The following is a 15456-nucleotide window of genomic DNA, read 5'->3' as shown; positions in this document are numbered from 1 at the left end:
CGGTGCTCCTGTCTGTTTCTCGATGCCGGGGGCCTACCGCCATCTACTGTTAGTTAATACACCTGCTATGGATAAGTACGTCATACAACCCCACTTCAAAACACCCAAACTATCCCTTTAACATCTCAATTATATCAGAACATTAAGTCGGTTGAAAAACTGGACCAACACACTCAAAGCCATTTCACATATTTTTATTTATTTCAGGTTGTCCCAATGAGATAAAGACTTTCCTTTCAAATAAGACACCGTTAACAAGTATATAAGACAAACAACATTCAGTGCTTTTCAGTAAAAGCTTTTTATTAGGCACTAGTGCGAAGTAGTCCTGAAGTCAAGCCAGAAAACGAAATAAAACTGCAGCTACATGTTATATATATAATTTGGTTCAACACATTCAGAGACATGAATTTTTAGGTAAAAGTGCATCAAGTAAAAATGGAATCACATACATCTGAATAGACACTGAACAGATATCGTTAACATGACGATCCATTGAAAAATACAAACAGCTTACTAATGGACAAATGGAATACATTTTTCTTATGTAGTATCTGTTGTGGACAAACTGTACTGACTAGGCTTCTCGCCACTTGGATGTGGGACAGATATAGATACTGTGGGACATCGAAGACAAGGACAGACTTTATTCTGGTGTGATTCATTAGTGTTGTGACCTACAAAACTAGTGTGATGTAAATCTTTTCACAAAAGCTTGTTTTACTAATATCATCGAGTATTGACTGCAAAGGGATAAATTTGTTGGACATTACGACTTTGACCTCTTAAAAAAAAATCTGTTCTTTTTAAATATTTTTGTAATTATTATTATTATGGTGACTTATAGAAAATAATGAAAATCGAGATGGCAAATGTTGGTGGTTCCAAATGGAATGAAAGAAAAGGTCAAATGAGCACAATGTCTGGCATCAGTTGGACTTTTGGTGTTTAACGGAGCCAAACTTTACAATAGCGCCGACTAGAGATGTCCGCATCAAGTTTTTTTCGACCCTATAATATATTTAATATTCAGTATCTGCCCATAGAGAGTCCGATCAGATACTTATATTTACCTAAACGACACAGCCACCCAGTGCACACTCAAGCAACCACTTAATTCAACCTAAAAATAAATGTTTGTGCGAAGGCTGCTCATTGTACATAGTTAAAATAACTATATACTGTGTATATATACATACATATATATATACATATATATACATATATGTATATATACTGTATATACATAGTAGAAGAAAATATGTAATAGAGAGGCAATGTCCGGCAATGTCCCGCCCCTTCTGGTGGACCACCATGGGACCTTATTTCGGAAAAAATATGAACGGTAGTCGATGGCGAGACAAATAATTTGTTTGAATTATGCCAAGAATCACACACATGATGTTTGTCAGTTAAAGCTGAAGTAGGCGAGGTATGATTCAAAATAAATATGATTAAAAAAAGTTATTTTTAATAAAACAGTCGCTATATCGTGACAGTAGTACATGAAACAGGTAACCTGGAAAAAATCATGTTCCTCTGTGTCCTCCGGTGCTCCTAACAGCATCTGCAAGATTTCACAGACCGGAGGAAAACAAGCAGTAAGAGCTGATCTGAGGTCTGCTGTCCATCTGCTGTCTATGAGAGCCGGCTGTCAATCACTCGCGAACAGTCAAACAGTCAAACTAAGCAGCGCTGATCAAATATGAATCAATATTCTGTTACATTAATGCCTATTTCTCTCCTCAGATGTTTTCAGAATCATCATGTAGTGCACGGTTTAGTTTAAAAATGAGAAAGTTTGTGACGCGGCCGCCATTGTAAAATCTGTTGAAGGGACGCCAAGTTCCGGTCACATGACCAGAGCACAGCCAATAGGAACGCTCTCTCTCTGAAATGACCTGTGATTGGTCAAAGTCTTCCGTCACGGGCTAGATTTTTTAAAGCCTGAAAACAGAGCCATGAGGAGGAGCAGAAGTCTAGTTATCTCTCACAACACTTGAATTACAATATGCTGAAAGGTTATTATGGAATTTTTGCCCAATGATGCCAAAAATATACTGCCTACTGAAGCTTTAAAAAGATAATTTTGCAAGTCAAGAAAGTCGCAGTTTGCTTTATTTTCACAGTATCAGTCTGTGAAAATACGTAATTAGAAAGAGGACACACCCAAAAGTTGCGTAAATGACGTCTCTCTGGCTGAAGCTACGATGTCTGAGTGTTTCCTACTGGGATGAACTCACACCAGCAACGAGTCTGATCCTTCTCTCTTCTTGGCTGATTAAAAGACCAGGAGACCCTGGATAAAACACATCAGGTAAGAGAACGTTTCATTTGTGCGTGGAACATAGCTAAGTTAGCTAGCTAGCTAGTGTTGGTAACGTATATTGTGCGAGACGAGAGACGTAGTTCACCGAGCGGTTCACACAAAACTAAATACTACGACAGACTGCGACTCTCTTGACTTGCAAAATTATATTTAAATTGACAAACATCATACGTGTGATTTATGGTGCAATTCAAACAGGATAAAAAAAAATATTTGTCCCTCGCCGTCGACTACGGTACATATATTTTCCGAAATAAGGTCCCATGGGCTCCACCGGAAGGGGAGGGTCTTCGCCTCTATAGATATGTATCCAGCACATTGAACAGGTGTGGAATACTAAATTTGGCACACTATTTTTCACGGGCTACTTGATCCAAATACTGCCTGAAGCCGTACGAAATGAGGAAGCGTCAGACTCCTCGCCATTTCTCTATGAAATGTATTATTAAATCTGATTGGTTGTGATACTATTTTACTTTTCCAGCTTTACATTTATAGGCTTCTTCTATTTATTATCAAATAAAATAAATCAAGTGTAATTAATTAGGGCTGTCACTTGATTCAAATAGTCAATCTCGATTAATCATATATTTTTTTATCTGTTCAAAATGTACCTTAATGGGACATTTTTGAAGTATTTAATACTCTTATCAACATGGGAGTGGGCAAATATGCTGCTTTATGCAAATGTATGTATATATTTATTATTGGAAGTCAATTAAGTCAGACATCGCAACGAGGTCAAGGCGAGGAGGGCGACCCCCCCTCGGTCAGGGTCTTGAAGTGGACAGAAAGAGACTCTTCCTCCGGTTGTGGCGGACGTCTGTACTCCTCCCTGGTGATCAGGTAGCCCAGCAGCACCCCGAAACACACCAGCAGGAGCCCCAAGATGTTGGCCAGCACCCCCTCTGAGACGAACAGAGAGTAGGTTGGCCTGCGTCCAGAGAGAGAGAGAGAGAGAGAGAGACAGACACAATGAGGACACTCGATTCATTCAAGGTCAGTGAGAAACCATGTTTTTTGTTTTTTTACAATGATGATAAAGTAGACAGACAGACATACATGATGCTGAAGAGAAGCTTCTCCGTGATGCCGAGCAGGCTGCTTCCTATGGCCATAACCAGCAGAGCCAGGCCACAGAACGCGTGGACGGGGAGGTACGAAGCTCGTAACCATGACGATGCAACAGGAAACAAGAAGAACAGCAAACCCATCACCCACTGGGAGAAAAAGGGGGGACGATAAATTAGTGTTACCGTTTTAATCCGTATTACACTTGAGCTGTGTGTGTGTGTGTGTGTGTGTGTGTGTGTGTGTGTGTGTGTGTGTGTGTGTGTGTGTGTGTGTGTGTGTGTGTGTGTGTGTGTGTGTGTGTGTGTGTGTGTGTGTGTGTGTGTGTGTGTGTGTGTGTGTGTGTGTGTGTGTGTGTGTGTGTGTGTGCGCGCGCGCGTGTGTGTACCTGTACACAGAATAAGACTAAGGTAGCCATGCCGCACCAGCTGTGTAGAGAGTACATGTCTGGGATCTTTGATGCTCTGTGGTTGTCAAACACAGCTACAACTCCTACACACACACAGACAGACAGAGAGAAAACAATAATTAAAGTAGCTTTTCCTCTCAGTGTCTCTGTCTCTCACACAGACATACACACTGGTATTAGCTTCTTAACTTTCACACACACACATCTCTACGACGGCGTATTACTTTAGGGCTATTGTAGGTAAAAGAAAATAAATTACAGAGCCGGGGGAGGGGGTTATACACCAACTTGGATATTCTCTGATGATTAAAGTCGGTGAATTTAAGAGAAGAAACTCACAGATTTATGAGAAAATATTCTCTGAGATTTTTTTTGTCAAGGAACCGCATCGTTTCACTTTCCAAGGCTGGATCAACCTCATCACACCACAGAATAAAAACACAGTTTGTGAGCTTATTTTCTGTATGTCTTTTTAATCTCAGAGAATATTAGAGGGGTTTTTTTTCTTGTAAATGTACCACTTTAATCTCAGAGAATATCCCAGTAATTTTCTTGTAAGTTCTTTCTCGTAATATTACCCCCCTCCCCTAGCTCCGGACTTTTTTTTTTTTTTTTTACTTACCTACAATGGCCCTAATATGCCGTCATACATCACTCTCTCTCACCTATGATGCTGATGATGAGGACCAGCAGGTGAATGACGCCGTGAAGTATCTTTACGTTCCTCTTCGCCTCATTTCGAAACACTCTGTAGACCAGGATGGCTGAGAGAGAGAGAGAGAGAGAGAGAGAGAGAGAGAGAGAGAGAGAGAGAGAGAGAGAGAGAGAGAGAGAGAGAGAGAGAGAGAGAGAGAGAGAGAGAGAGAGAGAGAGAGAGAGAGAGAGAGAGAGAGAGAGAGAGAGAGAGAGAGAGAGAGAGAGAGAGAGAGAGAGAGAGAGAGAGAGAGAGAGAGAGAGATGAATTTCAATAAAAATTTTCCTCAGAAAAAACACATCTTTATACAAAAGCCACAGGCTGTAACAACCATAGACTGTATGTAAGACATGGACGTAGTCACCGTGACGTCACCCATTGGTTTGAGGACTGCTGTTTTGAAGCCTCGAGTTCGTCAATTTGGCCGTCGCCATCTTGGTTTTTGCAACCCCAATTGACACGAGAGGGTTAAAGTTCTAAGACGAAAACACGAACAACTCCCAGACTGGACAACACCGTGGTAGCGACCTGTCAATCACAAGGTAGCCCCGCCCTAAAGCATCCCCTGCTTTATGGTCTATTTGACTCTAAATGGGACCATAATTTACTAAATGAACATCATGCTGTATTGATGAAGACTTGAAACTAGTGATTGAGACAATAAACTCATGTTGACAATGTTTACTGAGGTAATAAATCAAGAGAGAAGTAGGCTCATTTTCTCATAGACTTCTACACAATCAGACTTCTTTTAGCAACCAGAGGAGTCGCCCCCTGCTGGCTGTTAGAGAGAATGCAAGTTTAAGGCACTTCCACATTGGCTTCACTTCTCAGACCCAGAGGAAGCCCACTGGTAACAACCAATCAAAAAAACAAAATTACGTTTGAGGCCAAGACAAATGATCAAAATGCCAAACAAGAAAAAATAAAGTTTTTTATCAAAATTTCAAACAAGCAAAAATGATCAAAATGCCAAAGAGCAGCAGGAATTCAATTAAGAAGAAAACACTGTATATAGAAGATCTTTAAACGACTAAAAACAACATTGTTGAAAATGGGTGATATATACACTAGAACACATGGACACTGTTTCATGCACTCAACATTTGCAGAGGCAAATATATCTATATCTTTATATATTTTTAGTAAATATGCAAGGTATGTGCTGTAACAATGTGTGAGACATGTCCACTCTTCATGATTCAGGTGTTAGAATATATTTTAAGTGGCTAAAGATTAAAGGTGCAATGTGTAGGATTTGGCGGCATCCAGCGGTGAGGTTACGTACCTAAACCAACTAAAACTTGTCCGGTGTGCCAAGCACGTAGGAGAACGACGGTGGCCGCCGCGAAAACATGAAAACCTCTTTAAGTGTGGATACAGATTGAAGAGAAAAAACATTTGTCAGATGTATGCACATTGGTGTGGATGTGTCCTGAGTAGGGATGCACCGATACCGATACAAGTATCGGGTATCGGGTCCGATACTGTGCTCATGTACTCGTACTCGCAAAACGGCTCGATACAACGGCACCGATACCAGAATTAGACTCCTTGGTCCGTGTTTCAAGACGGGTCGGGTGGGTTGCCGACATCGGCGCAGACCCCTGGCGCCTTTTACGTGGGCCGAACCCCGATCTGGCGGCATGACGCGGTCAGGCCGCACTGAGGACAGTCCGCCCCGGTCGACAGTCTCACTGGGAGCAGGGGGCCGCCCCCAGCGAGGAGAGAGGGTGCAGTGAGGCCTTTGTCCACGCTGTAAAGCTGCGGCCGCGAGCCACCTTCGCCCCGAGCCTTTCCAAGCCGACCTAGAGCCGGTTGCGGCGCACCGCCTCGTATGTGGGACTCCCCAGCCTGCCGTGTGTTGCTCACACCCTCCAGCTGGCTGTTAACGAGGGTCTTTTGGCACAGAGAAGTACTCGTATCGGTACTTGGTATCGGCGAGTACCCAAATGTAAGAACTTGTACTTGTACTCGGTCTGAAAAAAAATGGTATCGGTGCATCCCTAGTCCTGAGGCAACGAAGGCAGGTTTAATTACAGGGAATCAGCTTTGAGGTGTATTTGTCTCTGTGTGTGTGAGGACCCCCCAGGGTGTTTCCATCAATTACTAACCCCCTTTGTCCCCGGTCTAATGTCCAGCTGACCTTTGCTTTTATCGCTCTAATGCAATCCAGCTCTGTAACAGACAGCTGTGAACCAGTTGAATTAATCTGGTTACTCTCATTAGCAGAAGTACCCAAGGCGCACAGCAGAGAGGAGGAAAAACAGCGACATCTCACTTTGTCTTTATTTCTGGGGGCCACAGACATCACCAGGATATGCTGAAAAAAACTCGCCCCAAAAGTGACATGTTCACCATTTTACCATCAGCGACAGATCGGATGTGGAGACTTCAGCAAAACTTAGCTGAGTTACAATTTGGAAATTTACTTTAGTTTTCCGAGGCTCTTTGTTCTGCTGCCGTTGGGTGAAATCCTTGCATGTTCCAAATTCCCAAAGAGAAACAATGGGGGGATGAGACACAATAATTGTTAATGCACACTTTTGGACAGTCTCTCCTCGGAGGCATTTATGGTGTTGCACTCAGCTGTACCCACAAACAAAATGAAGGAAGTTGGCTAGTTGATAAAAGGAGCTTAAAGGCCTGGTCATACCCAGAGGAAATACCAACTAGCACCGCCCACCAGCCAGAGCAAACTTCCTCATTTTACAGCTAAACAGTACACTAAAAGATGGTTCTGACAACATCTGAGGACAGAAATAGGCATCAACGTAACACTGTGGATTAAGAGTTTTTTTCAACCGTGGAGTCTGCTGGGGGAGGGTGGTCCGGTGCCAAAAAGATTCTGCCTACTGCCACTTTAAAGCTTCCATCATCGTGAGGGTGGGATTTAAAAAATAACCACACCACAAACTAGAGTGTCCAGTTTTGAAAAGTGTGGAGTTGATTTCTAAAAAAGCAGACTGCACACCTTCTGCTCTGATGCTGAAAAAAAATGCTGCTCAGTTTGCTGACTGGCTCTTCAAGTGCTGCTGGTCCCTGCTGGGCCGCTCTATCAAAGCTTCACTGGACACGTCACACACACACACACACACACACACACACACACACACACACACACACACACACACACACACACACACACACACACAAACTGCCATGCTCAATGATTCAAACCATATCTCCTTCTGTCTGTTTAAATCAGACTTGCTGGGTGGGGGTGGGGGGGATTGATGGGTGTCTGGGTAGTGTTTGCTTAATGCAACAGGTCAGCAACGCTAGCGCTCAAGGCTAAGTACAGACACACACCAACAGGGTGAACAGCATCCAAGCTCTGCCGACCTCTGCTTCCAGTTTCACTCAATTTACAATATAATCGGAAAATGACTTAGCGTAACCATGACTACAAACTGATGTAGGCAGGCTGAGGGGACTGCTCTTGATGGTGGTTTTTCAACCGCATAGTCTAGCCTACGTTTTTCTCCATTTTTCAATTCATTTCAGCCTCAGCCTTGTATTGAGATTAATGTTAAAGGTCCCATATTGTAAAAAGTGAGATTTTCATGTCTTTTATATTATAAAGCAGTGATATATAAATACTGTGAAAGTATTAAAAATCACTCAATCAATGGAGAAATACACACAGCCCGTATTCAGAAATTGTTTGTTTGAAACAAACCGTTAGGATTTCTGTCCATTTGTGATGTCACAAATCAACAATATTTGGACCATTTCAGTTTTAAATGTAAACAAACTAAATGTGTCCCAGTTTCTTTCCTGGTTGCAGTGTATGTGAATGACATCAGCTGACAGGAAGTAAACACGGGCCAAAGCTGTTTCCTAGCAACGTAATTCCGTTGCCATTCCATTGAAATACGCTAAAACGGAGCGTTTCAGACAGAGGGTGAATACAGATATATTCACACAGACAGTATGAGGAAAATAATGTGTTGTTTGAACATTAAAGCATGTAAACATGTTCTAGTAGAAACCCAAAATACAAGCATGAACCTGAAAATGAGCACGATATGGGACCTTTAAGATTAATGCTAACATAGCATTAGCGTGTTTACATGCTAACTAAATGTTTGGCTAAGCTTAACCAAGTATGTTTAAGTATGGTTGCAATTTTGTTGACAAAATCAGATGATCTGTGGTAATCCCCCTGAGTTCACTTTCCTTTACTCTGATGACTGTTTACAGCCCTCTGAAGGCAGCAGGTAGCCTCTCGGTTCTATCTGCAGCCTCTAACTGGAGACATGATGTGAAACCACAATGACATGTTGTGCAGCAACCAGCATCAGACTGTTGTAAAATAATCACCAAACACCTCGTGCTTATGTGCACATCAAACATTGTTGTTTTGATTCATTATTCTACACAGTTACGTTTGTGTGTGTGTGTGTGTGTGTGTGTGTGTGTGTGTGTGTGTGTGTGCCTTGTTTCTGGAATAAAATAAAGTAGAAAGCTCAGCAGTGAACCAGGGAGTTGAGCTACATTCCGTTCTTGTCATTTTAAAAAGGTGCCTGCTTATCTAAAACAAAGTTAAACACATTAGTCAAATAATTGAAAGCTAGTTCAGGATCAGGGATTTATGGTCGGCTCCGTGCAAAGCACCGGAACAAAATCCCTGACACATCACATCCAGTATGATTTATTTATTTATTTAGCGAATGCAAAGTCCTCGAGCCAGGCGGTTGCTTCCTGGTCTGCTGTATGGAGGGTGACTAACCCTCCTTTTAGACTGTGGAGCGGGCAAGCTTCAATGATATGTTCCATTGTTTGCACCTCTCCACAAGCACACAATGGGCTTGGGCTGCTGCCCCATTTGTGAAGGCTGGCCAAGCAGGGGCCATGTCCGGACCTGAATCTATTGAGGGTTGACCACTGTATCCTTGGCAGGTTGGTGCCAGGGACCTGTAGGGTGGGGTCTGACACAAGATGTTTGTTTGGGACATCCTTGGGCTCCCATTCCTTTTCCCAAGCTGATTGGGTGGTGAAGTCGGCTGGTGGGGTATTCTTACAAATGGGTCGTCTAGATGGAAGACGGGCAGTGGGTGGGTTGAAGTGTATGCATGAATTGGTAGTTGGGGAGAGTTTTTCACCTTTCGAAGCATCCTTTGAGTAGATGCTACTCGCCGGATATGTGGGGGGGTTATATTGGATAGGACAGGGAGCCAGGGGAGTGGTGTTGAACGAATAGTCCCGCTTATGATTCGCATGGTTGTGTTGAGCTGGGTGTCCACATGGTGTGTAAGGGGTGACCTGGACCAAACAGGGGCACAGTATTCTGCTGCGGAGTAAGCAAGGGCCAGTGCCGAGGTGAGGTGCGCAATTTGGGGGCTGCTGCCCCCCATTTTGAGCCAGCGAGCTTACAGAGCAGGTTGTTTCTAGACTTCACCTTGGCCGCCGATCCTTTCAGGTGTTCCTTGAAGGATAGGGTCCTGTCCAGTATGATACTAACGCACTTTGCGTGCCTATTCTGATAGTCTGTAGATACAGTATGTAGCCTACAAGTACAGTTATCCCAACAGAATACAGTAGAGTACAGAAGCCGTTTCTATGCCGCGAGGCTATAGCGTCTGCCTGTCTATTCACACGAGGAGCGCAGAGAGACCTTCAACGCGGCCCAGACCACATCCGAATATGGTCCGAGCGATCGGATCTCAATGTGTCCTCAATACGTCTTTGAGTGTGTTCACACCTGTCCTACTTAGAGCTGTCCACTTGCGATCGCATCACTCAGGACCCACACTGCCACCTTTACCAGCTCCATCAGCTCTGAATATATTAAAACCACTAAAAGAAACAGTTCAGCTATCTCTTTCCCAAGTCTCTGTTAAAATCATCATAACATCCGGATGCGTTTGAAATACTAGGATACTCAAATGATCATATTTGCTCTGACTTAAAGCAGTAGTAGGCAGATTGGAGCAAATATGATAAAAAAAGTTATTTTTATAAAACGGTCGCTATATCCTGACAGTAGTGCATGAGACAGGTAATCTGAAAAAAAATCATGTGCTTCTGTGTCCTCCGGTGTCCTCTGGTGCTCCTAATGGCATCTGCAAGATTTCACAGACCGGAGGAAAACAACCAATCATAGCCGAGCTGGAGCCTGGCCATCTCTGAGCAGCAGGTTTGTGACCCGGCCGCCATGTTGACATCAGTTGAGGAAATACCAAACACCGCCCACCAGCCGGAGCAAACTTTATAATTTTACAGCTAAACCGTACACTACAAGATGTTTTTGAAAACATTTTACGCGAGAATATTGATTCATATTTGATCAGCGCTCCCTAGTTTGACCATTTGATCGGAGTTCATGAGTGATTGACAGCTGGCTCCGTTGAATGAACAGCCAATAGGAACGCTCTCTCTCTGAAATTACCTGTGATTGGTCAAAGTCTCCCGTCACGGGCTAGATTTTCTAAAGACTGAAAACAGAGCCATGAGGAGGAGCAGAAGTCTAGTTATCTCTCAGAACACTTGAATTATAATATGCTGAAAGGTTATTATGGGATTTTTGCCCAATGATGCCAAAAATATACTGACTACTGCAGGTTTAATAAACTATAAATATTTAGATGTAGGAAACCAAAACCACTTCTAGTCTTAAAAACCTGTGGATCGTTTACATTAGCGTCTGAAGTGACGGGTGAAGAAGACCTAGTAGTAGTCGGCTTTAGAGCTGAAGAGAGCAAATTTGAGGCTGAACATTAACAGTGATGAGATTCCGGGGACATGCAACTGTTTGTTTCGCTGCAAATCTCATAAGCATCTCAAAGGGATTTTCACAGGAATGTTGAAAATGTCTGTGTCTGCTCCGAGTCTGATAGAAAAGTGATCAGTTATAAATTTGTTTTTCTCTGCCTGAGAAAATGGACGTGTGGTGTGAGAGCACGTGAAAAATGTCAGTTGCGTGAGTCTTGGGGTCAATGTGTGAGAATTGGCACCATTCAACTAGGCCAGGGGTCAGCATCCTACCTATCAAGAGACATTTTAGGCAAAAAAAAAATCTGTCTGGAGCCGCAACACATTTGAGCATTGTGATGAAGGTAACGCAGTTTATAGTCTAAGCTGTTGACCACACATGGAATGTTGTTTTTATTTCGGCGTCCCTGTAAACAAGTTAGAGCAGCCACACTGCCCGCGTGAGACGCGCGTCTCAGCTGCGTCTTCTAGAGAATAGAGGTCTCGCCTATTTTTGACACGTGCCGCGGGCGTCTCACAACAACAGACAGAGAAGGTGTTCTATTGACAGTATATTAACATCATATCAGCAAGATTATTACAGTTCCGATGTCTATCTGTAGACAGAATTCCTTCATTTGTTAAGACGAGGCTTTTACTCTGAAATACAGTATGTGCCGGTCAGTGTTCTAGAACATGGATGAATATAGTACTGAGTTTTAATTGTGGATTATTACTATTATTTACAAGTTACCACACGTTTCTTAACCTTTCTCGGTCTAAGATAAATATAAATGATATTTATAATGAAATGAATTGGCCATTAAAAGGCAAACTCTATGTAGAAAGAAAGGGCTGACAGCAGCAGCTGCAGCAGCAGAAACGCAGCTGAAATGCAGCTGGTGTGAACGGCTGACGCGTGTATCACGCAGCCACCACGCGGCGCAGTCGCTACGCGCTCCTGACGTTCCATGTGTGTCCCGGGGCTAAGTATATAGTATATAAGTCTAATGCAGAGCAGTGATATTACCAGAATAAAGTCATAACTTTACGAGAAAAAATAAAATAACACATAAAATGACTACTTTATAATATTATGACTTTATTCTCGAAATCTCAGATTTATTTTTTTTTCCCTCAATGTGGCCCTAATACTCCGTCGTACCATAGACCTACAACAATGATAAATAAAAATGAAACGTACTCGTAATCGTACTCGTACTCATTTCCATTTTTAAAAATCCACAGGGAGCCACTGGAGAGGGGCTAAAGAGCCGCATGTGGCTTCGGATCTGCAGGTTGCAGACCCCTGGTCTAGGCTATGATGTCTGGAGGTTGGCAAGTATGCTGATCAATCATCATTGACCGTGATTATTGACTCAGCTTTTCATAAATGCTTTAAAATAGTTAAAAATCATTCCACGCAACATATTCAGCAGACTTAGTTAACCTGGTTGAGTTTGAACTACTGTAGGTCTAAATTAGAATCAGTTCAGTGTAGCGTTTCCTATATAGAGCAACTGATCAGTGATCAGTGTGGACTCACCGTCGCCTTGCAGGAAGACCAGCCCCAGAACCATGCACAGAGGGTGCAGGTTAAACTCCCGCCCTGAGCCGTCCCAGGCGAAGCCCCCGTGGTAGTGACCCATCCACACACCGGTCAGCACCACCGCCGCCAGACCCACCACCTGCGACGCTCCCACCAGCCACGGAAACGCCGAGCGAGCGGGACGTGGAGCAGGATCATCCATGATCTGAAAAAAACAAACAGAAAGATTACGGCATGAAACGGGATGCCTCGGGCTGTAGCCGACTATTGAACTACATTTAAATGAATGGAATTAGGAAACAAAGGCAAACATAAAGTGTCACATGACAGCAGTACGTAATCCAGTTTCTTGAGCAGAAATGTGGATATGGCAAAATTTTTTTCCCCTCCTATAATGTTGTAGTGGAGTTTGAGTGGAACAAAAACATTTAACTCTCATTATAATATTCAACCAAACCAGGAGGCCCACAGGATGAACACACTCCTCAGGACGGCTGGCATTTCGTTTCACCTACATAATGTCACTAAAAGAGACATGTACCAACCAGGAATAAACACAAAATAGTCACAAAGAAACATAAAACAACTACAAAGAGACACGAAAGACTACAAAGAGACCAAAAAAACGATAAAGAGATGCAAAACATCTGAAAAGAGACACAAAGGGACTCAAAACGACAAAACAACTACAAACAGAGAGACAAGATGACCACTAAGAGAACAAAGCAACTACAAAGAGACACAAAACAACAACAAAGAGATGCAAAAGAACTACAAAGAGATGCAAAATGACTTTGAAAAGGGGCAAAACAACCAAAAAGAGACACAAAACTACAACAAAGAGATGCAAAACTACTACAAAGAGACACAAAATGACCACAATGAAACTACAAAGAGACACAAGACAACAACAAAGATGCAAAATAACTACAAAGAGATGCAAAATGTCTATGAAAAGGGACAAAACAACCACAAAGAGACACAAGGTAACTACAAAAAGACACAAAATTACCACAAAGAGACACAAAACAGATGCAAAATGACTAGAAACCAAAACAACTACAAAGAGATGCAAAATGACTTTGAAAAGAGACACAAAGGGACTCAAAACAACAAAACAACTACAAACAGACAAAACAACAAAAAAGAGATGCAAAACAATTACAAAGAGATGCAAAACAACTATGCAAAGGGGCATAACAACCACAAAGAGACACAAAATTACTACAAAGAGACACAAAACGACTACAAAGATACACAAGGCGACTACGAAGAGATGCAAAATAACTACAAAGAGTTGATAATCAAAATAGTTGATTCATTTAATAGTTGACAACTCATTGTATAATGGTTGCAGCTCTGCTAAACACCTATACAGTCTGTGTGTCTTGCTCCTGTGTAGGAGAGGTGGCCATTGACTCACAGTCCATCCACGCTGAAATGTAGTGAAGCAGAAAGTAACGTAAGATGCTGATGATAAGGTGCTATATAAATATAGTTATTAAGGAAATACTCAAGTTAAGTACAAGTAGCGAAACCTACCTCCAAACTGTACTTGCATTACTTGAGTAATAATGTAGTAGCAATCCAGTTTGACTGGCTGATTGATAATACAAGAAAAATACTGATTTCTTTTTATAAGTACAGTATACTCAGCAGCCTACTGCTGCTCAACTTGAGCAAATATTTTCACAATAAACTGTTTGCTTAATGAGTAGGCCTACTGTACGTAACACAGAGCTCCTTCAGAATAAAACTGCTGGGGTAAAAAAAAAAAGAAAAGACACCACATCTGCTGCTTTTATCTTGTTTTTCCATCAGCCGAAGAGTCACACGATACAAACATGACGTTGAGATAACACGGCAGGAAGTGTCGCACCGAGCTGAGGGAGTTACATGAAGGACATGAGCAGAAATGGACCAAGAAGTGGACGTCTTTCTGCCTGCTCGCCTCCTCATTATTATAGCAGCTTTCTGCAGACGGCACGCAGCTCAATAACCCGCTGAAAGTCGTCATTACTGAGCTCACCACAGGCCATCATCACCCACAGGTCCACACTCCGTCATATCAGAACGTTATTATCACATCACACACAACTCCAGTAGATTAGAGACAATGACAGGCTGTCATGTTTTCGCTGTCACCTGTTACCTGTCGCAGTCAGGGCTCTGCACTATAGTTTAAATGCTATATTGTTGAACTGTTGCTCTGGTGACGACGGTAGCGTTAAACAGGAGCCTGATTCCAGGTGAGGACATGAAGAGGAACAATAATAAAGTGTGAAATACTCACTGCGCTGTAGACTCTGTCTGCTCTCTGCTCTGCTCTGCCGAGGAAGTCCTCAGTCCGAATCTACAGATCCGCCTTCCTCCTCCAGTCCTCCCTCTCACCGGCCACGGTGCGTGTTTGCACGCCCGTGTGTGTGCGTGTGTGTGTGTTTTAGATGCTCTCCTAAACAAGCCCAACCCATGTGACAGCAGGACTGAGTAAAAACTAACACAATGCAGTGTTATATAGTCTATTACCATTATTATTATTAGCCTATTATTATGAATATTATAATGATTATTATTATTATTATTATTAATAATAACTTATCATTATTCATATTATGATGATGATAATGATGATGATGATTATTATTAGCTTATTATTAGCCTTCTATTATGTTGCTACATTCTTACAATTTCTTTCTTGCAGTAAAACT

At 42.4% G+C, this 15456-nt stretch overlaps 1 protein-coding gene and 1 long non-coding RNA gene across 3 annotated transcripts in view; both read right to left on the bottom strand.

Annotated features, from left to right (window-relative positions):
* Positions 1-178: 178 nt before the first annotated feature.
* Positions 179-15180, bottom strand: cyb561 (cytochrome b561). Of its 2 annotated transcripts, XR_012596880.1 has the most exons (7): positions 15042-15180; positions 12746-12953; positions 4475-4573; positions 3789-3892; positions 3392-3549; positions 2897-3263; positions 179-2095 (listed from the first exon to the last, which is right to left on the bottom strand). XR_012596880.1 is itself a non-coding variant. In XM_074657335.1 (6 exons), exons 2-6 carry the CDS (start codon positions 12948-12950, stop codon positions 3071-3073), a joined length of 759 nt encoding a protein of 252 aa, XP_074513436.1. In that variant the 5' UTR covers positions 12951-12953; positions 15042-15180; the 3' UTR covers positions 179-3070. The 2 variants fall into 2 exon arrangements, 1 of the variants encoding a protein (XP_074513436.1); XM_074657335.1 differs by having other exon boundaries at positions 179-3263.
* Positions 179-15456, bottom strand: part of LOC141781519 (uncharacterized) — a 35198-nt gene continuing 19920 nt past the window's right edge. The window contains exon 2 of the long non-coding RNA XR_012596887.1: positions 179-1661. This is a non-coding gene — a long non-coding RNA (uncharacterized LOC141781519). The remainder of the gene's footprint in view (positions 1662-15456) is intronic.

Source organism: Sebastes fasciatus, chromosome 13 (genome assembly GCF_043250625.1).
Source record: "Sebastes fasciatus isolate fSebFas1 chromosome 13, fSebFas1.pri, whole genome shotgun sequence".
NCBI lineage: Eukaryota > Metazoa > Chordata > Actinopteri > Perciformes > Sebastidae > Sebastes > Sebastes fasciatus.
This window is presented reverse-complemented; position numbering and strand designations above follow the sequence as displayed.